This window comes from Balaenoptera physalus (assembly GCF_965194825.1).
Source record: "Balaenoptera physalus genome assembly, chromosome: 5".
Lineage (NCBI taxonomy): Eukaryota > Metazoa > Chordata > Mammalia > Artiodactyla > Balaenopteridae > Balaenoptera > Balaenoptera physalus.
The window spans coordinates 102,962,776-102,987,147 of NC_138884.1; the positions used below are offsets into that span (position 1 = coordinate 102,962,776).

The 24,372-nt window shown below is 38.3% G+C and overlaps 2 protein-coding genes across 16 annotated transcripts in view; one reads left to right on the plus strand and one right to left on the minus strand.

Moving 5' to 3' along the window:
• Positions 1-3,711, plus strand: part of KCNIP4 (potassium voltage-gated channel interacting protein 4) — a 1,174,076-nt gene extending 1,170,365 nt beyond the window's left edge. For all 7 annotated transcript variants that reach the window (XM_082462664.1, XM_082462667.1, XM_082462663.1 and 4 more), the window contains 2 exons: positions 639-701; positions 2,223-3,711. In XM_082462664.1, the coding sequence (XP_082318790.1) occupies positions 639-701; positions 2,223-2,270 (111 nt within the window). In that variant the 3' untranslated portion in view covers positions 2,271-3,711. The remainder of the gene's footprint in view (positions 1-638; positions 702-2,222) is intronic.
• PACRGL (parkin coregulated like) lies at positions 8-22,417 on the minus strand. Of its 9 annotated transcripts, none has more exons than XR_014263899.1 (11): positions 22,252-22,415; positions 18,453-18,520; positions 18,183-18,337; positions 15,751-15,818; positions 14,907-14,997; positions 12,014-12,148; positions 11,432-11,539; positions 7,787-7,867; positions 5,037-5,133; positions 4,077-4,269; positions 8-630 (listed from the first exon to the last, which is right to left on the minus strand). XR_014263899.1 is itself a non-coding variant. In XM_082462658.1 (10 exons), exons 1-9 carry the CDS (start codon positions 22,329-22,331, stop codon positions 5,077-5,079), a joined length of 843 nt encoding a protein of 280 aa, XP_082318784.1. In that variant the 5' UTR covers positions 22,332-22,414; the 3' UTR covers positions 3,717-4,040; positions 5,037-5,076. The 9 variants fall into 9 exon arrangements, 7 of the variants coding, with proteins under 7 accessions (XP_082318784.1, XP_082318783.1, XP_082318782.1 ...); XR_014263900.1 differs by having other exon boundaries at positions 9-630; positions 4,077-4,244; positions 22,252-22,414; XM_082462658.1 differs by lacking the exons at positions 8-630; positions 4,077-4,269 and adding an exon at positions 3,717-4,040 and having other exon boundaries at positions 22,252-22,414.
• Between the last annotated feature and the right edge of the window lie 1,955 nt (positions 22,418-24,372).

The following is a 24,372-nucleotide window of genomic DNA, read 5'->3' on the forward strand; positions in this document are numbered from 1 at the left end:
AGGAATGCAATAGAAGTCAGAGAGGAAGTGAAATTAAGAGCAAATTTCCTGATGTTTGCAAAGCATCATGATGATTCAAAAGAATGTAAAAGGAAAATAATTTTTACTGAAAGAGACAAAACTATAGAATAATTACCATCATACTAATTTAGTAATTTTGGTTTTGAATTTATCATAATATTGATAACTCCACTTACTGAACACTCACCACATCCTGGATAGAACACCAAGCAATTGCCATGTCTCATATGTTTTGGGGTGTTTGTTTTCATTCATTTCTCACAAGCCCCTATGAGGTTATTTATAAATCCTCATTAGCCCCATCTCACAGATGAGAAAATCAAGGCTCTGAAAGTTTCAGCAAGTTGCCGGAAGTCTGTCGTAGCTGGAGGGTAGGATTTTACTAGAACAGAGTGACTCTAGATCTATACCACATTCTATTGAAAAGGCAACAGCCTAAAATCAGTCAGCCATGATTCTTAACACTAAGAAGCTACTAGTTTGTGCTCTGAAGCAGTTCCTCCCCATATAATAAGCAGCTGGGCTTTTCTTTCATCAGCTTCAGCTTGTTCAGTTCAGTGTGAAGGTATCAAGGGGTAAGTCTGAGCAAATTTTTTCATTCTTTTCTTCCTGAACAGAAAATGGACAAAAATAAAGATGGAGTCGTTACCATAGATGAATTCATCGAAAGTTGCCAAAAAGTAAGTAACGACAGTAAAGGAACTATCCCTTTTGCTTCCTTAACAGCTGAACTTAGTCCTGCCAGCCAGCCACCATGAACTGAGCAAAGTGTAAAGATCATATGCCTGAGATCACCACTTCTACATAGCTGAGATGAATAGGCCTACCACTCTGAAAACAATCACCAATTTGCACATTCAGTCATCAGCATTTATTGTCTATCCCGAGGCAGGCTATGAGGGAAACCCTGGAGAGATGAAGGTTGCACATGTGTGTTTTTGCTCTTCAGATCCTTTAGAATATTCATCACTGAGGATAAAACATATGTGAGACTTGAATTGTTCTTTCCCCAGAGCTAGCATATAACAGGTATCTTGTCAACCATATCCCCCGTAGATTTAGAATTCCAGTACAGCCAAGAGTGTATCACTGGCCAAACTTATATCCGATTTCTAAGAGAAACATCATTGCTTCAATGTATGTGGACAGCAGATGTCTTTGGCTGAACCAGTAACGGTCTTCAGTCACAAAATTAAACAGCAGAAAATTCTCCCTGAGGAAAAGTCCATGTGGTTCTCCACCATCTGGTGGCAGACCAGTATTAGCATACCTAGAATTATTTGACTTGACGTGTGGGTAGAACCACGATTAAGAATTTTTAAAATAATTATAGAGACAAAGAAGTTTGCTGGTGCTTTAGTTTTTCTCATTATTTTCAAGTTGATATACTGTCCCTTTCCTGATGCCTGCCTTTTTTTCAACTCACATTTCAATGTGACGGCCTTTGAATGAACTTGGTGATATCAACCTACTTAATGGTGGTATTGTTACTTGGCATCTAATAGTGGAAGTCATCATTAGTTCTGCTACCATTTTCCAGTGCTATAAATAGTCACAATCTCCAAGTGCCCCTAACCTGCCCAAAGTTTGTCCCCCTAAGTTTCTAAGGAACATGCTAACCTGCAGACACTGGGCAATGGTTTCTCCCAAACAATCCTTTCTCTGGCACTGAGAGACCATTCGTTTTTAAAGGTTCCTAAAGGCCACACAGATTTAGCCCTAACAGACTCAGAAAGAGGTGTAATTACTGCAAACCTGTCTCCTAAACCCCAACCTCCAATCTTCATGAAGTTGGCTCTTAGCTCACACACAAACCCTGTATCCTTCCATGTGTATAAGTCTCTGTGATTTGGCGGGTGATTACCTAAAATGCCACAGTTTGCCTTGCTCGCTTTGATTATGCTCTGCGCCTCTCCAGTTTCCATGTTGGCATTCTATTAATAATTTGAGAAATATCCCCTCATAACACCAAGTCAGAGTTAAATAAAGTGTTTAAAGACTACTAGAATCAACAAAACATAAAATGGGCTCTCCATACTTACCTGTGTGGAAAATGGGTAGAAGAGTATTTACATTTGCAGACCCCTAGTATCTGAACATTTGGCATAGGCGTTGGTGGAGGGAGGCAGTACTTAGAGGCCAAACAGTGCACTTTCCTTTGCAGATACGGTGAACTTAATTCCACGTTTTCTCCCTTGCAGGACGAAAACATCATGCGCTCCATGCAGCTCTTCGAAAATGTGATCTAACTTGTCAAATACGTCCTCAATCAGACAAATGTGAACGATTCTGTCACGCAAGTTGGAGCTACCACTTTTAGCATAGATTGCTCAGCTTTACACTGAGGCATATTATGCAAACAAGCTTTGTTTTAATATAAAGCAATCCCCAAAAGATTTGAGTTTTCCATTTATAAATTTGCATCCTTTTCATAATGCCACTGAGTTCATGGGATGTTCTAAGTCATTTCATACCCTGTGAATATTCAAAAGTAATAGGATCTGGCATATAGTTTTATTGATTCTTTAGCCATGGGATTATTGAGGCTTTCACAGTATCGGTGATTTTAAAATATCTGTGTTTTTTGCTATTCATTTGTATGTATTCAGCCCCAGGATTTTAAATGGTTTTCTGAAATACTGGCATCTGCACTTAATTTCCAGATATTAGTTTTCATGTTTGTATGCTGTAATTCCATTTATACCTTAAGTAAACAAAACAAGATTACTACAATTGGAAAAAAACAAACAAACACATAGTCCCAGTTTCTCTGGATTTGTTTCCTTCTGTTAAAGATATTCATTTACCTGGCATTTTTTTTATAACATGAAACAAGTCAGTTTATCACCAGATGTCAGCATATGCCTAATAAAGCTTATTTAATAAGCATTTCTTAATTTTTCATAATACACATTACAGCCAAGGCCTACATGATGTATGTAATTTTGGATTTGTTCAATCCTACAGGTTGACTATTATGTCACTAAGCGGAAGTCCAAGAAGGTGTGAAACAAAGCGAGGATGTCCACAGGCTTAGCAAAGGGTCAGGACATCCGTCATCCAGTACGTGGCAATGCTTAGCAACAAGTAATCCTTAACTGCATTCAAGGCCTATTCCATCCTCTTTCCCGACTCCCTCATGGCACCTTTACATTACATGCCATTCAGGGACAAAGAAACCTTTGCTACCCTAATGCCTACCAGGAACAAACAGCAAGCAGAATTCACTTTGAAAGGACCAGTGATTCCATTATATCGAGAACTATAATACCAAAATTTAATAGAAAAGGAATATAAGTGCTAAGCAACTCATCTGGATTGTATTATGATTTAGCTCATCATAAAACTCCAATAATTCAGATTATTTTTAATGACCTTAAGCCAAAATTGTAAAGTTGCCACAATATTACTAAAGATACACACACCTTCCCTGTTTTGCAGAAATATCACAGAGACCAAGAGGCTAGAGTAGGAGGAAATTTGCAACTGTCTTTGCAACAATAAATCAGGTATCTATTCTGGTGTAGAGATAGGATGTTGAAAGCTGCCCTGCTATCACCAGTGTAGAAATTAAGAGTAGTACAATACATGTACACTGAACTTGGCCATCACGTGTTTGTGTAAATTCAATGTGCACATTTTGTATTTCAAAAAGAAAAAATAAAAGCAAATAAAATGTTTATAACTCTACTGTCTATGTTACAGGTCTTTATTTCAATAAATTTTATAATTACTAGATTAAAAACATTACATTTTTCTTATGGCATTTTCTAAACGGTAGAGATCTCGGTCTTTGGGTGGAGCTAAGTGAAAGGAAAGAGGAGTCAGGGCAAGGCCAGTGAGCAGGCAGGCATGTGAGCTGATGTGACCTGAGGATGTGACAAGAGTAGACACCTGAGGAGAGAGTGTGCCAGACAGGGGACCAGGAATGACAGGAGCTCTGAGGGAGAAGGAGCATTTCTGCTGTTAATACTCTTCAGAAAGTCCTTGTATTTTAAGTTACATCTGTGAGATTGGATCTGAAATGAGAATTACAAAGAGATCACTCTGAGTACCTGAGGGTGGAGCAAAGAAAGGGCGTTCTCTGAGGCTTCTGGGACAGAATATTCCTGCCCCTGATCTCCAGCCCTTCAGAAGTCTGTCAGCCTTGGATTTGGTGTGGCTAGTCGGGTCCCTAACGGCTCTCTTCCTGCCCAGATGTTTCTCTCCCTCGACTCCTTTCTCTGTAGAATGATCCAGAATCAGCTTCTATCACATCAACATTCAGAACTACACTTGTAAATTATGCTTTAAAAGCTTTTTCAAGAATTAATTGTTAAACATAAGCAAGCACAACAAAATCACTGAATACATGTAAGACTTTTAAGATTTTAATTTCTGAGTATCTTCACGTACTGAATATCAGTATTTTCAGACTATGAAATACAAAAATAACATTTACTTAAATACAATTAATACCTAAAGTTTAGGTAGTTTTAATGATTTGTAATAAACAACCATACTTATAAGAGAACTTACACATTAAAAATTTTTTTCTTAAACTAGAATACTCGAAATTATTTCCAAGCATTCTACATTATAAAATACATATTTACAAACAATAATTAACAGTGAATTCACAAATGTTTGTCCACTATTTGAAATTTTCATAGACTTGATAAATATAAAACCCAGGAAATGGCAAAATGTCTAAAAATAAGTGCACAGCTACACACGAACTGTACATTATATATAAAAGGCACTAGAAAATATATACAAACACATCCACTGTAAACCAAATAACTGTTGCTCACACAAGCCATAAAAAATATGAAAAAATAAACCCCACAAGATTGTACTATTATAGAACTTTTTAAAAATAGTTTTCCATCATTGACCATTCTTTTTTTTAATGAGTAACTTGTACTATGATTCAGTGGAATTGTGTATATTCCTCTAAAGCCAGCAATAATGAAGGGTGGTTGTGATTTACAAAAGAATAAAGTGAAGTGACTCTGAAAAGGTTCCGTGCGTACCCATGGTCAGCGTTTAACACCTGTCACCAGGGCTCTTTCTTCAGCAGTATATGGAGCAATAGGTTGGAACTTTAGACTTGATGATGGTAAGGCTTCCCTGTCAAGAGAAAAAAATTTAGCCTCATTAGGATCATGCGGGGTTCCCCTAAGAGGTACTACATTTGCAGGAGCATGCCTAAAAAAGTGTTCAAAAGTCCAAACATACACAATGGGATAGGAGCAGAATGATGGAATGAGAAACAGAACTTTTTTTCTGAGTTAAATAAAATATACGTCGTCTCTTTTTGTGGTTTAAAGATATTTAACTAGAAAAGTCTTTAGGAAGCAGACTACCAGTGCTTGAATCCAGCGTCTGCCGGTCGCTTCACTGTCAAATCTGGGGCTAATTACTTCTCTGCACCTCAGTTTCTAGCTCTTTACGGGGGGATACAACGAAAATCCACCTCTGAGGGATGTAGCGAAGATTAAATGAGTTTAATGTCTAAAACATACTCAACAGAGTACCTCTCAGGTAATAAGTTCTTACTTGCTCGATAAAGATCAGGATGCATATATGTATGTATCTTTTTCAAGACTAATGTGTGTATCATTTAAAAAGGAAATTAAATCAGGCTAAGAATGAACCAATTTCAATTTAAGGCAGATAGCAAACTGATTAGTTCTAAGAAAATGACACTGGCTGTCTGTAACTGATATTTTAGCTTCTCTAGAAGTTGAGTCTTTTCATCACTGTGATACACGTGAGCCCTAAGAAATGAGAAACTATAATATTGAGAAGAATCTCTCATAAAGACTCATCTCCAGTATTTAAAGAAAGAGAAAGATGTAAACATTTAAGTTTTTAGAAAGGAAAGAACATCATTAATTTCATGATGGATTATGAAGTACCTAAAGCAAGCACAATAATAATTAAGCCAAGGGGAAGTCTTTGATATGTGATTGAAACTTCCTGTTGCAATTACATTAATTATTACTAAAATATTATGTAGGACATTAGAAGGGGGAAAAAGAAGAGCAAAAGTATGAGGGAATAAACAATACTTAATAGCCCTTATAACTTCAAAATATTTTTAAATTCTGTATTAGCATGATTAAAAACTAATGAGATTGAGTGGCAATAAGAGAACTTCCTTGCTAGCTATCACTGGGACCCTTGGATTGGTCACCTACATCCTCTGTATTCCCCCTCCAAATCCTAGTGTGCTATTTCTAACCTGTATTTACTCAAAAACTATCCCCTCCTCCACACACACCCCCAAGAAATCTAGCCTGCTGGGCCCACCCCTTTCTAATCGCCCATGTCCCATAACAGCACAGGATGTGTGAAAACCATCTGGGGAGTTTCAGATTGAAGAGCCTTGCCATGTTATTTAGCATGTGTTTATTTGCATTTCACAGAGAGGAAAGGGCAAATTATTTCACATTCCAATTCTCAGAACAACACATTTGTAAGCAAGAAGAATCTCCTTTCTGCTGGAAAGGGACACTGGATTGACTGCGGATTGATTCTGCGCATCTCAACAACGTGTCAGAAGGCTAACCCTCCTCCTAGACCCACACACAACAAAGAAATTCATTATCTAGTAGCCCAGGGACTGACTTCCTCCTCATAAACTTTATTCTAGGCATTCATCATGAAAAGAATATAATCAGTTTTAAAAGTCACTGAAATTGGTCAAATTAAGTAATTTAGGCAATGCTTAAACTCAAACATCTGCTGTTTTAAGATTGTATCGATCACACAAATTTTCTTTATAATCAAACACCTAGAGTGAAACTAAGTTCTACAATGTTAAGATAATCACATGCAACTCTGTCATTAAGATCTGATTAAATGTAATCTCCAAAACATGGTGGAATTACTGCATTATGGAAATATTTCCAAGACTAGATTATTTGAACACTTTTTTCAAGTGATGAAAATTCAATTAACCCAGTTATTTGACAACACACAGACAGTAATGAAATCCCCCACGGCTCCGCACCTTCTTGAAAGTTAGACTAGTCAGCTGAATCATTCCTCTGTGTGCACGTGAGCATGTTCGAGCGAGCACACAAGCCTTCCAGACAGAACAACGCAGCCACCTGGGAACCTCATTTCAATCTTCGATTATGGGCAGATTGTAAATTTTTCGGACAGAAAAGATGGCAAATGAAAGGAAAAATAACACTTTTTCCTCAATGAGTTAAGTTAATCCTTTTGTTTTCTGAACTTCCCAATGGTCAAAGCAAAAACATCCAAAATACAAAATACAACCAAAATAAAAAAACTGTACAGCTGTACTACACAGAGTGCGGTATGGTAAGCACGGTGAAGTGCACAGGCCCTACGTTAACCTGGGTCTGAATCCTCATGCTTATAAACTGTGTGACCTACTGTATAGCACAGGGAACTATACTCAATATTTTGCAATAACCTATAAGGGAAAAGCATCTGAAAAAGAAGATGTACATACACACACACACAGACACACACACACACATATATATATATGTATAACTGAATCACTGTGCTGTACACCTGAAACTAACACAACATTGTAAATCAACTATACTTCAATTAAGAAAAACAAAACAAAACTGTGTGACCTAGGCAAGACAGAAACTCTGAGCTCTAAAATGAGAATAATAATATCAACTCCACGCGGTTACTTGAGCCTGAAGTGAGATAATATATGTTATGCAGTCAATTTCATAGTACAATTGAAATTTTTTAAAAGTATGATTTATGGGGAATAATGTTCACTTACACTTCCACCATTCTGCTCCAGCTTCTGTAATGCAGTGGTGATTGGTTCTTTGAATTTCTTGTCCCTTAGTCTCCTGGAAAGCTTTTCAAATAAGATTAAGGGAACAAAATGATTTGAAAAAGTAACACTATTCACTATAAACATAAGTAAAACTTCACTAATAGGCTAACTAGAAATAATACCATTGAGTCTTTACTGTATAGTAAGTACATAAACCCCACTTAATTTGTTTTAGATTTCAAGGCTTCTTTTAGGAAACATCTCATTAAAATTTACATATAATAGACACCACTGTATTTGTTTAAAAAAATGGATTTCTGTTATTTGAAACAATACCAACCCTACAAAATCTACTACAGTACTAGCATACTGTAAGTTTTCCAGAGTTAAGTTTTCTAAGAAATTGTATACATTCCCATTCTGTAATTTGCAAGAGCATCTGCAGGACTACGATGGAAAGCTAAGCTTCTAAAACACACGTGTTTCCTACAGTTAAAAAAGGAAGCGACAACAAAGAACAGAGCATTTACATGAATAACTCAGTAACAGTGGCAGGCAAAAGAATCAGACTAAAAACCACAAGACCACCTATCACCCCCAGCTATGTCCTGAAGGGGCCTCCTTGGGCAGGTGGAGCTCTGGCTAAGAAGGGAGAGAGCACAGGTGAGCGAGAACAAGAGCAAAGAGGGAAACAGCGCAATTCAGGCCCTCAAGCACAACTCATAACTGTGTTCTCCCACCAAGTGTCTGCAACACTCACCCAAAGACCTAAACATTTCAGCTACAACAGGACTTGCTCATGGCTCCACTTTCTGGGGATAAAAATGGAGCCCAGGCAAGAATTCCTCATTGATCAAATACATAAAGCCCCTGTCCTACAGTAGGTCTCCGGTTCTTCCTCTTCCCAGATCTGTGAGTAACCCCAGCATACTTCTCACCACTGAGCACTGAGTAACGGGTCCTTTCAGCAGGTCATCAAAGGTTAGGGAGGGTCAGAAGAGACTCCCAGAAAGATAAAAATGTGAGGAAAGCAACTCTAAAAGAGAGGACAGGCAGGGCTTAGCAACATCCTGGGGATGGACAGAAAAGGTACCTCTTATAGATCTTAAGTTTGCTTTCTTCGAGACCATGTTCTCGGGCAGGGGAGTGCAGGACGAACAATGAACCACCACCATCAGAATCACCACAGATGCCCACTTACAAAGTACAGATTCTTGGTCCCACCCCATAAATTGCTTTATCAGAATCTCAGGACAAAGGCCCAGGTTCTGCACTTTTAGCAAGATTCCCAGGTGACTTCTTTCTTTCTTCCTTCAAGTTTGAGGATTGCTGTCCTAGGGTCAGTGGACAGTCTCTCAGAGTTGAAGCTCAGAAAGGACATGACTTATTTCACATATGAAGAAAATCAGTTGTATATAGGTTCAGTAACTGGTTTTGAAATTCTTTTTCTAGAAGAAGAGTCCTTTCTTCAAATAAACATCTAATGTAGAAGTTCATGAGACATGAAAGTGGAGCCTTTCTGGCTGAAGGGGGTGGTGGATGAGGGGAGGGGAGGGAAGGAGGGAGCATCTAGCGCCTCAGTGGTCCTCATGGTATGTAGCTAACAGACCAGGGACGAACCTCCACCTGTCCTGTTTCCAAGGATCTCTCCTCTGTGGAATCCCACTGCGGTGAGAAGGCCAGTGTGGTAGCTAGGTCTCCTCAAAGTGTTGCCACCCCAGGAAGGGAAGAGGTCCTTTCAGTCAGCCCTTGTCTTAGGAAAAGCGGAGCTGTGGGGAGGAATGTGACTGACCGAAGATTAATGCTACTGTCCCTTAAAAAGAAAAGAAAATAGTTTAACCGTTGATCTGGTCTTCTCCCTCCGCCACACTGGGCAGGAATGGGAGGCTGTTTCGGAAGCTCAGCTTCCAGCTGGGGGAAGGATCCTCTTCTCTCCACGTCGCTTCCTCTTCACCTCACCCTAATTCTCTCAGAGGATGCCCTTGCTGCTTATTTCTCCCCCAAACAAAACCCAGCCTCCACAAGGACAGGGGGCATATCTGGTTTTGTTCAGCATTACATTCCCTGTGCCTCACATGACACCTGACACAAAATGGGAGGGCAGAGAGCAGCAGATTCATGTTGAGCCCCTGAGTGTCTGAAGGAAGCGATCAATCTACAATGAGCCGCTCTACATGTTACCATGACGTTCCTGCAGCTAGTCAGCCACACCCAGCCCGCTGGCCTGAGGGTGACAAGCAAGTGTCTGCCAGATGCTCCTCCCTCGGTCCCGAGGCTCCCCGTATGTTAACGTTTGAGAGGCTGGTCTCACTCTGTCTTCTCCCCACCAGACCCATGGTGAGACTCTACCTCCTACCACTTCTAACCACAGCACCCCTACTTTCACCACCACCCCTTCTTTCCATAGGCTTAGCCAGGTGGTTCCTGGGGTGTATTAGTCTATCTGCAGAATAAGAAGTTAAAAATACACTTCTAGGATCTCTCAGGTGGATGGGTCCAAGAAAAAAGTGGAACTATGATCAACATAGATGTCTCTGCTCTGAACTACAGGAGGATGCATGCAGAGAAATCCTAGCTACAGCTTATCCCAGCCAGGACTTTAATCTTTCTTTCAGTGGGTGCAGTAAAGGATTAACTCTGCATAAAGAAAGGTTTGGTCCTTGCCCCTGGCTCCTGGATGGAAACCTTGAAGCTCTTGGAAGGTCCTTCCAGATAAGAGTGTCTTTGTTTACCTGCGGCCTTGGGCCACACCAGATAGTCAATGCTAACAAAAGTGATTTAAGTGGGGGCCTCGGGTCACAAGGTATCAGCTCAACTTCTAGAGGCTGGAGACCAAGGTCAACCAGGCAGGCAGGCCATGTGACAAACTTCTAATGAGAACCCGGGACACCCAGGCTCAGGTGAGCTTCCTGTGCTGGCAGTACTCCATGCATCATGCCAGACGTCACTGCTGGAACATGCAAGCACTGGCCACACAGCTCCACTGGGAGACGACAACTGGAAGCTCCACACCTGGTCTCTCTCAGCCCTGCTCCATGCACCTCCTCCCTTGGCCGATTTCAATCTGTATCCTTTCACTGTAATAAACTGCACACTGAATAACAGCTTCTCTGAGTTCCATGAGTCCTTTCAGCAAATTGTTCAACCTAAGGGTGGTCTTGGGGACCTCTTGAACTGCAGAGTACCCCAATATAAGTTTGTGGTATGGTTAAACTACTCCTAACAGGAAAATGCCTCATCCTGAATGCCAGAGACTCACTAAAAAACTTACAATGTGAAACAAAGAAAAAGAAAAAAGATGAAAAACATCACTTTGGCAATATCCAATTCCACAAGAATACGTATAAGCCCTGCTTATAATTCATAGCCAATCCACATAGGCATGAAGTCCTCACACTGTTCATTAATTTTTGTTCATTCAACTTCTGCTCACTTCGATTACAACTCTAAAGTTGCTCATGTAGATGCTTTCCATGTCCACTAGTAAAAATATTTTATGAACAACTAGGTCTGATGTCTATATTTTTTGGTTAGGGATGATAAGGTTTTCTTAACGTTTTGAATCATTTTAATGATTACTTTGAAGCCATTACATCAGGAAGAGATACATATACACAATCCGTCTCTAATCTTTTCAGTACTTACACTTGTAAGCAGATGTTTCAGATGGTCATTTAGAGAAGGGCCAACAACGACACTTAACTGTACCAGAGCATTCAATCCTCTTTCAAACACTTCATCATCCAAGTGGACCTGGGGAGGGTTGGGTGGTTAGCGGTGCACAGGCAGGGACAGAAAGAGGGCAAAAGGAAGGACGGGTAAGGAGAAGGGGCAAGCAAGTACAGAAAAAGAGATTGAACATTCAGTCTTAGAAGATAATCAGCCAAACCCAGAATTTAAAACATAACCTTTACTGCAGGACATCTAGAAGCAAAAACCAAATTTGGCTTGACTGAAACATTAATTAAAATATGTTGTAGCCTACAGAAAGGCTGATTTGAGGTTCATTATTTTCTCTAATTTCTCAAGATGTCCCTTTTTACCTTTAGTACATCCTCCCAAGGTGTCTTCCAGTAAGTAATCACCTGGCCCTGAATAACAGTGGCCTAATTCTGCACACACATCAAAATCACAGGTAAAGAACAAATCTGCATATAATTTGAAAGAAAAAAAGACATAAAATATTCTAAATGTACCACAGAAAGTCTAAAGGAATAAAGGACATACCAGAGCTGCCTTCAGCACAGGAATCAGTCTAGGAAGCAGAGGCACAGCTTTTTCAAGAGCACCTGTGACCAAAAGTAATTCTCTAAAACCCTCCTTTGACACAAAGGTGTACGGATGCTTAGTCTCTCTCAGACCCTGCCAAAACAAAGACAAAAACATGATTTACTACCCACTTAGTGATGCTAATACCAAAAAAATTAATCCTCACTTGTGTAAGTAAAAATCAAGTTTTATTATTATTGTTTTCCTCTTTGTGAAATATAATTTCAGTAATTACGATTTCAATTAAACTGAGAAATTGTGGAACACAGGACATACATGAGACAGGAGGAATCTCTAACCAAGAAAAGAAGGAAAGGAAAAGAAAAAGAATAAGAAAAAAATAAAAGGAACAGGAAAAATCAAAGGAGAAGCAAGGTAAAGTGAAAGAAATAAAGAAAAAGAAAACAAAGGAAAAAAGAAAACAGAGATAAAAGAGGAAGGAGGATGGGAGGGAGAGGAAAGAAATAAAGAGAAGGAAAAAAACCTCACTAGGACACTAAAAACACGTTGTATATACTCCCAAACACTGCCTGAAATCAGAGCAAATTAGTCTAAAAATGTATGTTAATAAACTCCACTTTATGAATGCAAAATTACTGGACCCTTTATCTTAAAGGTGATTTTGCAACTTGTTTAATGACTTTCTAAAATATTACATTTCCTTCATATTTAAATACTAAGACAAACCTTATACTATGTTTAAAATGCATTGTAAGATATGAAACACCATTTTTAACATCAGAATGTCAAACAAAAATATGAAAAAAAAAAAGTGTAAATCATTTCTCACTATGCCTTTCACCCCAAATGCATTAGGAACAATTAGACTGTGGTCTTTTGATTTAACTGATCACTTTGGGTCAGGATAAAATAGGTACCTTTTTTGAAAAGATAAAACAAAGAAAGAAACCTAGAGGGGTGGGATAGGGAGGGTGGGAGGGAGACGCAAGAGGGAGGAGATATGGGGATATATGTATATGTACAGCTGATTCGCTTTGTTATACAGCACAAACTAACACACCATTGTAAAGCAATTATACTCCAATAAAGGTGTTAAAAAAAGAAAAAAAAAAAAGAAAGAAAGCAATGGCAACATTCCCTCAGTTTGACTAATTATTATCTGGAATAACTATAACCAGCTGCAGGGTCAGGCCTAAAAATACTAATTGCCAAACAATTTGTCCTCGAGACCAAACTATCTGCTTCCAAACGGTGATGAAACACTTCTTCTGCTAGATGCTGTCATGCTTTTGAAAACTACGAGGCCAAGCACAGCGGCACCATTTCGGAACACAGGTTCTCCGGCCTTAGGAGCACCCCTAAGCTTTTCATTTTAGAGACGAGGGATCTCAGGTCAAGAGGTGAGACGGATTTAAATAGTGGTGGTTCTGTCACTACTTCCCCATTATTCAATGAGGGGCGTCTACCCAGTACAGAAATAAAAGCACCGGTGTTTGGAAAACGGGGTATTTAAAAGACTGACTTTATGAGGTCTAAACTAAACTCAGAGTCCCTTTGGGGACTCCCCAAGTTAAAGCACTCCCCATTCCTTGTGATTCGCTAGACTGTGTTTTCAAAGGTATCACTATAGTTTTGATTCATCTAAAAAATTGTTTGCTACCATATATAAAAAGTTTAGAAAAGAACTAATGAAATATTAGAACCTCTTCAGTTTTCAATACCAAGGTTAAGAGACTGATTAAAATTTAATTTCAAAATAGGCTACCCATAAAAATACACTGCTTATTACACCAAAATACCTTCTGCAAGCTGAGGGACAAATTAAGAAAAGCTGAGACCTAAGAAAATTCGGCAGTCTTCAGTAGTAACTGTTATGTCCATTTAAAAGAGTAAGTATACTTGGAAAACTAAAGGAGGAACTAGAAATTCTAAGGATTCACTATAATTAAGAAACCTCCATCAGCACAATCATCTACTTTTCTGTTTTGCCACCACCTGGCCCTCCCCACTAGTTTTACAGGAAAAGCAAATGTTTCTTTAAAAATGAAGAAAAGAAGCTTGAGTTTTTTCTGTGTCACATTTTATTTAGATTATTTATTATTGTATGACTTATCCTAGAGGCACTGCCTATTCAGATTAATATCATCGAAGCTCTTGCTGTCTTTCTTAACATCAACAACAACAAAAATGATCCTTAACTCTTAAAGAAGACAAGTATCTCAAAGGTTAAGTACAACTGGTTAATTCACTTCTCAACTTCTGACTCTAACTCTATACATTTATAAATAATAAAATTCACAGGAGATATCACTGACTCTCTTCAAGTTAGTACTATGCCAACTGTTTTCCTGACACAAATGTTAAATAATATAAAGGAATCTATCAGAAGTTTTTAAAAATCCTCTACAAAATCCACCTCCATGATATTCTACTTAAAATGTACCAGCAGGCAATGGCCCAGAGAATTCTCCCAAAGAACATTAGGTAGGTAATATCAGTTCCCTAAGAAACATATCATATTAAAGGTGCCTGCTTCTATAAAGAAAGACCAACCAGTAATTGTTATCTGATGCAATATAAGTTCAAACCAGCGATATTCTCCTGATTTGACTAACTCAATTTGATTCCAAGAACTTTGTTTAAATTAAATATGAATATTTTATCCACTTATCTACAAATACCTGTGCAGATTAATTTCATGTTTATAAAACTGTTTAAACAGTTTAATATACATATGCCAATCATAATTAGTTCCTAAGGGAATGTGGTGTTTTAATACTGTTGTTTGGCTTTTATTTCAAAAGTATTTACTGATGAGTTACAAAATAACATTTAACACAATTTAAAAAATTTGTTTTCCATAAACATTTAGGAAAGATAGAGTATTTACCTCAGCTAAAGTAATAAGAAGAGGATCAAATGGAAGCTTTTCAGGAGGACACTCCCACTGTAGCCTGTGTTTTACTGAACCATGGACCAATCTAAAATATAAAAGAATGCTTCCTAAGCTTATTTTTCACTCCTAGCCCTCCAAATCTGAAAATACCACTAAAAACTACATTTCTTTAACTTTAGAACAACAAAAAGAATGTTTTGATTATTCTTTCCACAATGAAAACAAAATTTTCTATCATCTATAACAGGCTAAAACTGGTTATACTTAGAAGAAATTAATGTTTCTTGGTAGCGAAATCTTAAAATGATATCACTCTATTAGTAACCTGCATTGTTTGCTTTAAAATAGTTTTGATCTCTATCCAAGACGGCTACAAGAACTGCATCAAAAGTAAACAAAAACAGCTATATTACTCATTAAGAAATATAATTTCAATAAATAAAATTGTAAATCTTTGATTTTTGAAGTATAATTAAAAAAATAATGAAACAATTTCATTAAATTGTCAACTTCCAGTTCACGAACAAAAAAGGATTATTTATTTGAAATTTGCCCAAGCCTATGAATGCTTAAATTGTTTTCAAAACTGGTTCATTCAATTTCTTAAATTATTTGGTGGTTTACTGTAGATCTATCAGTAATTCTATTTTGGAATTAAAATGATTTTCTTCAACAATGTCCCAGGATCTATACCAATCCAACAGCCAAAGTATGAATAAGTCACCATTATTTCAACCCCCCTAGTAAATAAAACTTTCAAACTTTAAACTGAAAACTGTATTGATTTTACTCAATTATTTTGAATAATATGGTCAATTATAACTTGCACTGATTTTACCTGCAAGGAACACCTCCCTTAGAGTAAATAGCTGCAAATGCAGAAGGGGCTCGTGACTGTTCACCAAACTGAAATAAAAAATGACAAGAATACAATAAATATTACTATCACCTCCACTTTGTGATACCTAATCAACTTCAATCCTGCTGCGGTCAAAGGCAGATGGACACCCTGACTTTCAAGCCACCACGCTCATATCAAGTACAACATCATTCTACTCAGAAAAATGGCTAAGAAAAATGATCAATCCTCTCAATACTGAAACCACAACCGCAAACGCACTTTGTATATTTCCTTTTACCCTTAACTTGTTTCAGAAGGCTTGAAGGTAGCTGAAACCATATATAAAATAAATATACTATAGATAAAAATTTTTAAATATAAATACTATAAACAAATACAATAAAGATAATAACATCTTTCCACCCCTTCCCCACTGGGACCATTCAAAGTGACGACTAAATGGAGAAAAGGTGTACAGGGAAAGTATAATGTGTTTTCAACCTCCCACACATCTCCTACTTCTCCCCCACTCAAATATGGACGGGTCTTGGATGGTCAGAGAACCTGTAATTTCTCCAATCTGGTTTTGTGCTTCAGTAAAAATCAAAGGCTTGGGATGAACAGGAGTGACAGAGTTGAAGACAGAGCAAGACTCTCACAAACACATGCCCGGATGTGTCTGCTTAGATATATAACTTCACAACTTTCAGTTTTTCTATATAATTATTTTATGACTAAATTAATTCTATATGCACTCTCAAAGACAATTTAAAAGATGATCAATCACAACAGTTAAACAATCACAGCATACATAATTTCAATATAAATGATCAGAGGCTTAAGAATTTAGGCACAGCAAGTAAATATTTTACCACATGGTACTTTGAACATAATCAAATGAAACATAGCTGTCTAAATTACAAAATATAAACTTACTAACCTATTTTAAAGATACAACTAGCTAAAAAAACTTCTTAAAGTCACATTCAGTCATTTTAAAATGTACGTAAAAGTCTAAGTTTAGAACGAACCCTTTTTCCTCTGGAAAAACACATATGTTTTAAGTAAAAATACATAAATGACATTTCATTAAAATACAATATTATAATAAAAGATTAATTTACAAAGCTCAATCTATGTTCTGTGTGACAATTCACAGCAATACTAACGTTTCATTTATCTAATTATAATTCCTGCTAAGAAAAATATAAGTCTTAAAAACTGTGTATAGATCAGTGAATTCTCAAAAAGTGAATACACCTGTGTACCAACACTCAGGTGGAAAACCTGAATGTTACCGGTGCCTCTTTCCAACCCCTTCCCACCTTTTCTCCCAAAGGTAACCACTATCCCGACTTCCAACCGATTTGCTTTGGATCAGGAGTTTTTACGTATCTTAGACATGGTCTTTTCTAATATACCCTATTCTCAAGTCAAATCGTTAAATTATTTCCCAAAGCTTTCCTTAATTTTTAATAAAATTTAGACTAGGGCCACTAAATATTACTAAAGTTTTTCTTTAAAGAAAGGAAGAAAATTGAAGTGTCACCATAAACTCCCTCAACGAAATATGAGAAAAGGAAGCAAGAGCACAGAGATATCAGGGCATTTTTCACGTGTTTGATTTCCTTGACACTGCAAGTTACAGAAAGAAGTGAAGGAACATAGAAGCTTAAACTATCTTCCATTTTCTTTTTATAAAGTCAGAAAATCTCCTTCTGCCCTTGGATAGTTCATTGTATCCTTATTTAAGTATCTGCCATATTTTACCTGCCATCAAAGTCCATGTCTCAGCCACTCTCATAATCCCCTTTAAAGGCTGAAACCATTATCATCTTACCCTATGTAAGGCTGGGCCAGACACCATCTGGTGTTGGAGCACAAATGTGTTCACTTTTTGGACAAAGTGATCTAGAAACTTACAATTACGCACTTTTATGTACATGAATCTTATGTTTGCTAAATGTGATTAAATTGCTGTGAGAAGGCAAAAGAAAACTAGGACTGTAGTTAAGAATTCTAGTGGAGCTCATTTATAGATGATAGACAAATGGTCAGAGACTTTATGCAACTATAGAAGCATGTAATTCATCCTATGGCAATTGAATACAAGTTTATTCATTGATATTACGAAGTACAGTAACCATAGTAAAGAAAAAAAAAAGTAAGCTGATATGCAATTTATTTTATACTCCACAATACTCATCCATGAATGTGATAGGATATACCAAAGCTAGTTTTTACTTTACACCGTCTCACTTCCACGCTCACATCATTATCTCCATTCTTCATCATGATTACCATATGCCTTCCTTCACCACTAGCTTAAAACTAACAAACAAAAGAACTTGGGATAGCATTCAGAATGGCTCAATAAAATGTCTATTACTTTAGAAATCTACTGAGTCAGGAATCTCTTTTGTACCTACAGGGTTAATTGTTTTAGGGTTAAGTTTATCACTTGGTCGAGGATGAAGTTTTCTTGCAGATTCTGGAGAACTGGTTGACGAGGAGGATTTCCTTTGTTGAACTGCAGTCCTATGCTTTATTTGTGCACTTGATGATGTCCTTTGATCACAGTTATCTGGAAAAAACAGAAATCAACAAGGAAGAGGTGAAAGCTCATCCTGCATCCATCAGTATAACAGAATGTGTCATTAGCAAAATTTACCTCTTCATTTAAAAGCAACATTCTGTACCTGTCACTCTGTTTCTTAACTGTACACTTCTATGGCACTCGGATTTCTGCATTGCTTCTCTTTTACTCCTGCAGATAGATGAAACTTGATTTCAACTTTTTTGGGGAGGAGGATTCATTAACAATATAAAGACCAAACAGAACAGAGTAGGAAATACAGTAAAAGAACGACAAAAAAGGTATGGTATGGAACAAAATACCTGAAAGCCCAATAAGAAAATACGAAATTATGTCAACTTCAATATCGATAACAGTAAACTAAAAACCATCTGTAAGAAAGTAAGATGTATAAAAATATGCATTTTTCCATTCAAACAGTCAAAATATACATTTAGAAACTCAATTGTAATCCTCTGGCTATATTCAGAAAATGCAGACCAGATTTCTGGAAAAAGTGGTTGGCATGGCCCATATTGTCTTCACCTTCTCTGGCCTCCATATTTCCAAAGTTCCAAATGTTAACATCTGCGTAACAGGTCCTACTTTTCCAGTGACAAAATGAACTCTCCTACTAAATGTACCATAAGTTCCCTAAACTGAACGTAACCAAAACTGAAGTTATCACACTGAAGTTATGAACCTCTTGTTAATTCAAGGTACAACCAGTTTTCTGGCCCCCCGGCTGAAAAATTTAGGATCACTGTTGTCTCCTTTTCTTCCGTTTCCTGCACTCAGCCCTACAGATGTGATCAGTGTGGTGTGACAAGGTAGAAGGAGCTTTGGGCTCAGATCTGGGTCTGCATCTCATCTCTACCAATCATATGTTTAAGAATTTAAGCAGATTATTTAATCTCTCTGAGCCTTGACTTCTTGACCTATGAAAATAGGGGAGATAATACATACCTATCAAGGCTGCTACTGAAAGTTAAATAATATATAAAGTTGCTTATCCAGTGAATGGTGGTTCACTTCTCCCTCTTTCACAATTCCCTCTTTTCTGCTAATGGGAGGGCTATAATTCATAGCCCTTGATTTCCTGCCTAATCAAATTATTTCAAGGAATCTTCCACCACAACACTCAGACTCATACACTCAACTGCCTGCTGGTATTTCTAGGTCTAGCTCCAATCCCAAGTGCCATGCAGCCTTTCCTGATCTTCTGTTTCTCAAATGTCCACATCCATAGCACTCTGATTTATGCACTTCTTCCTTCTTCTTATTTCTATTTGATTACTCCATTCCCCCACTTATATGACACTCCAATTATTCTTCCATTAGAGCACTTCCCACTTTAAGTCTTTAATATAATTATTTTTCTAAAAGATCTGTAAGATCTTCTCTTAAGGCAACACAGGTGAAGTCTTCTTCCACTTCCAAATGACAGCTTTTCAAATATTTGAGGACATGGGTCATAACTCCTTGGTTTTCTCTTCTTCAGGATAAATGCTGATGCCTTCTTAAATGAGTACTAACATGAGGTTATTTTAATTTACTTGACAAATTAGAAATCTTCACAAGGAGGACAAAGCTCCATGTAATGACATTCAGCCCCAAATATTTCAAATACGATGTGACCAAAGTACCTTGTAAAGATAAACTAAATGTAAGATTATTTCTGTACACAGAATAATTTTAAATTTCAACTTTCTTGATTTAATACACTGCTCTAATTTTCTCATCCTACTACCAGCAGATGAGTTACTTCCCAATATTACACTTCACATTCACCCCTAAGGCATTTTCTAGAAATACGGTAATTAGCTCATTAAATTTGTCAGATAATATTCTAAGATAAGCTAAGGCAGGCTTTAATTACGTCAACCTTATATTGCACTTCAGTGATTATTCAACAAGTATTTACTGTTGCACCTGGTCTCTGTTTTGAGAACTCCTGATGGGGAACAATATAATCTAAGTTTCTGTTTAATAAAAAAAAAAAAATCTGTGTCAAGGAAACTTGAGTTTCCTCAAGTCTATACCTGGGGATAATTACAGTAACTAGCTACTCTAAAAGTAGATGAAGACTTTGGAAAAGTGGTTGGCACATAGGAAGTACTATATGAGTTTAGCTATTGTCGTTTTCTTTATAATGGTACAAAATGTTTTTAGTATTAGTATTACTAATAATAGTGGGGGTCAATGTAACTAAATTATGTTTTCTCCTTTTTGAAAAATTTGGTTTAATACTTGTGTTATCAATTTGAAGACCTGATTTAAGTTCAGTTTTTTTTTTTCTGGTTGTAAATTGTAATAGCTGTCATATCTGAAAAAGATGCATCACAAAGATACCTACTTACAAACAGAAAAATAGCATTCGCCGTGTCAAATCATGATGCACGTTTTTCAATATTACCTTCCAATTCTGCAAAAGTTGTTGTTAGAATGACTCACTTTCTATCTCCTTTTATGTCAAATAGCTGTTTCTGTAAGACACTAACACAAAAGTGCTATGTTATATTTTGAATAAGTTCAAAAAGCCACTGAAACTCTTCACTTGAAAAACATGTTAGAAAATTGAGCTTCCAAAGGTTTTAAGTATACAGGACAGTTTTTATGTGTAATACAATTATGTAATTTTCAGCAACAATATCAAAACATACACACACACAATGATGCAAACATTTCTCTGTCCACTTCCAAAACACCCTGTTAGTTTCTTTCCAAAACAATTAGTTTTTCAGTTACTGTTAAAAGTATCACCCTTTACTTTACAGACAAATGAAGTGTACTCAATTTTAAAAAATAATATCCACCTCGCAGCATACCACTGACAGCAAATCCAGAGCATAGGCTGTTTGTAAAGGGAAAAAAGCTTAATTCATCTTACACTAAATTCTTTTGAGTGCTTTTTGGTTAAATAACATGTGGACGGTGATGTAAAGGGTTAATGGTGGGAGAAAGTGAAAAAGTAAGAACTATTTTGTGTTCTAAATATTGCAACAGACACCCCTCAATCTTTTACAAAACAATAGAAAAATCCTAAATAGACACTAGAATCCATAAATCCACTTAACCCCAACACCTAAACTATGTCACAGCAATCAGAGAGCAAACAAACCAAGGAGGGCCCCACTGTGGACCCCTCATTTTTACCGTAGGTTTCCTTAGATGCTACAGGTCATCTACAAGGATTATAGGCATCTGGGTCAATGCCAGGAAAGCGTACTCTTTTTTCATTGTTTTGGACAGCTCATATATCCTATTTCTTTTCCCACATGCATTTTCTTCCCACACTTGGCTTTGAGACCACTGCACTAAACTATCTGGCAAATTCTCAGAGGCAGAGGCCACTTTTTTTTTTCCTACTCTCTAATCTGGTGTTTGGGAAGTTCCAAAAGTGTAATAGAAGCCCCACAAAAGAAGATGAGCTCCATCTCTAAAACTCCTTCAAATTCCAAAGAACAGCGAAACAGCCCAATATTCACCTATCCCAATCCTTTTCACCATAAAGTACTGTAAATCCAAAGAGCCAGTATTAAGGGTCTTAATATCTTCTTTCCATTTTCCTAGCCTCTCCGCCTCCAACACCACACATTGCCAAATACCTAAGACCAGTTCAGAGCCGGGATGTTGTCAAAGTTAGAAAATGAGGAGGACATGGAGAGAAAAAAATGGAGAAAAAGTTGGTTTTTTTTGTTTTTTTAAAAAGGTCGGGGAGAGTGGGGGATAGGCGGCCAGTTTCATATAAGGCCGACAAGGCAACTCTCGGCCAAAGCCCGACCAGCTCCAGGCTCCTTAGCAACGTGGTCCGGCGGCCATAGCAACAGGCCAGAGAGGAAGCCTCCTGCGCCGAGAGAATGCTGGCGGCACCACGGATTCCCGCACCTGCGCGGCTCACGGCTCCAACGACCCGTTCCTACCGCGCCTCTCTCCCGCCGCGATCTGCACACCAGCCGCTACCCCACGTGGGGCTTTTGCCCAGCGCCTGCTGCGCCAACATCTACAGGTCCCACCACCGGCCGCCGAGGACCGGGGAAATGAGGTTTCGCAGCATTCCCGAATCTCGCGGCGCCGTGCAGTGACATCAGACGCACGCTGCGCCCTCTACGCCAATAGCAGGGAGGTCGCAGAGGCGCGCCAGGCGGGAAAGGGTTGCCCTGGCAACGAGGCGCCGGGTGTTGAAAGGGAAGCTCGCGAGCTAGGACCTCTGTCTCCGGTGACAAAGGGGCTCCTGGTGGAGGGTATTTTAGGAACGATAGAGCCAAGGAACAGAGGAGAGCACAGGTTCCGTGTACCTGCGCCGCACCCTCTCCGCAGTCCGTGTATTTAACTCGTACGTTTCTCTCGCACTCTTAACTCGATGTTCTCCAAGTATCGTGCCCTAAACCCTCTGAGAGCTGAGGACCACCGTGAACTCCCGCCCCAGACTCTTCTGCGGAGAGAGCCATCTGCCTGCCCATATGTGGAATTTCCTTCCTGTCATTATCTTACTATATGCTGTTGCAGTCAACTACATAATACATCCATATTTTTTTAAGTGTGTTTTTGTACTCCAGATTATTTTAATAAAACGGATACTGCAGGAAAATGCGTGTTTCCTGGCGATTGCACCAAAAGCAGTTTGGGTTGTCATAGCAAAAAACCCAAGCCCTTTCAGACCTGTCCACTGTGTTCCTTTCTAGTATCCTCTTCTGTTGTCAAGTCATGGTCTTAACTTTTCGCTCAGGTAATAGCTAACTATACAGTTGGCATTGTCTGAACGCTGCAGGCAGTGTAATCCTTCCCTGCCCTCGTAGCGCCATTCTTTGTACCTGAATTGCGGCCTCAGAAGCATCTTCACTAGGCTGTGAGTTTCTTCAGGACAAGGACTGTACCTTTTTCCATTTTGTTTCTCCAGCTTCTAGCACAATACAGTGGGGACTCAGGAAATACTCTTTAAATAAACACAATGAACGAATGAATTCTATGCGTATCTAATTTCTCTAATGTTCTGTGAACCTTGCATACAAGTCTATCTTCACTTCTAAATTTCATTATACTGTATTTACCTATCTTCTCCACTAGACTGAAATTGTCTCCATTACTTTTCTATCCCCAATATCTAGCCCAATGCATGTTTAAGTAATTTTTTTTTTAAAAAAATCCTATTTCTTAGCTATTATCACCTTATAATCTCTCCAGCTTCTCCAAGACTTCTTGTATCACCTTCTCCCCTTCTTCACTCCTAGCATCTACAATGGCAGACTCGGCAGCACCTAGCTCATGACCTTTTAGCCCCTCTGCCTGGAGAGTAAGAATAATCCGTGTTCAATACTACAGAGAAGTGAAGAGCACATGTTCTGAAGTTAGGCTGTGTAGGTTGGAAACCCAGCTCCTTTGCTTCTCAGCTGTGAGGTCTTCTGCAAGTCATTTAACCCCTCTTAGCCTTAATTTCCTCAACATAACAGGGTTCTTGTAAGACTTTATACTTCATTTTAGAAAAATTAAAAAACAAACAACAACAACAACAGAAAAAACAGGTCCACTGGCTTTGTGACTTGGTCTCGATATTATGCAGTAAATGGTGGATACTTTCTTGGACATAGTAATTTGGGAAGGCTGTGAGACATCCAGGTGTAGTTGCCCAGAAGGCAGATATGCCTATCTAGAGTGGAGGGGCAAGAGCTAGGTGAGCTGTGGATTTTAAAGTCATCAGCACATACGTTACCGACCAGGGTTCTTGGCCTCCTTAATCAATAGAAATTGATGAGGCCAGACAAGAAGTTCACGCAAGTCTTCGTTGGGGTTCCTGCTGCAGCAGGAGGGAGCGAGAACAAGTAACGGTTTCCCTTGCTCACTCCCTAAGGGGAGTGAACTTGTTCCTTACACAGGGTGAGGGTAAGTGGTGGGTCTGTTAGGGGCAGGGGTGGTTTAGGTGGTCTGCCCATCCCCCACTGGTTGGTGCTGTGTGGGTTTTTGGTCTTTTTGTATCTTGTTGTCCATACTTTGCCCCAACTGCGCATATGTGCAGTTATTTTTAGTCCCTTACAGTTTCTTTGTAT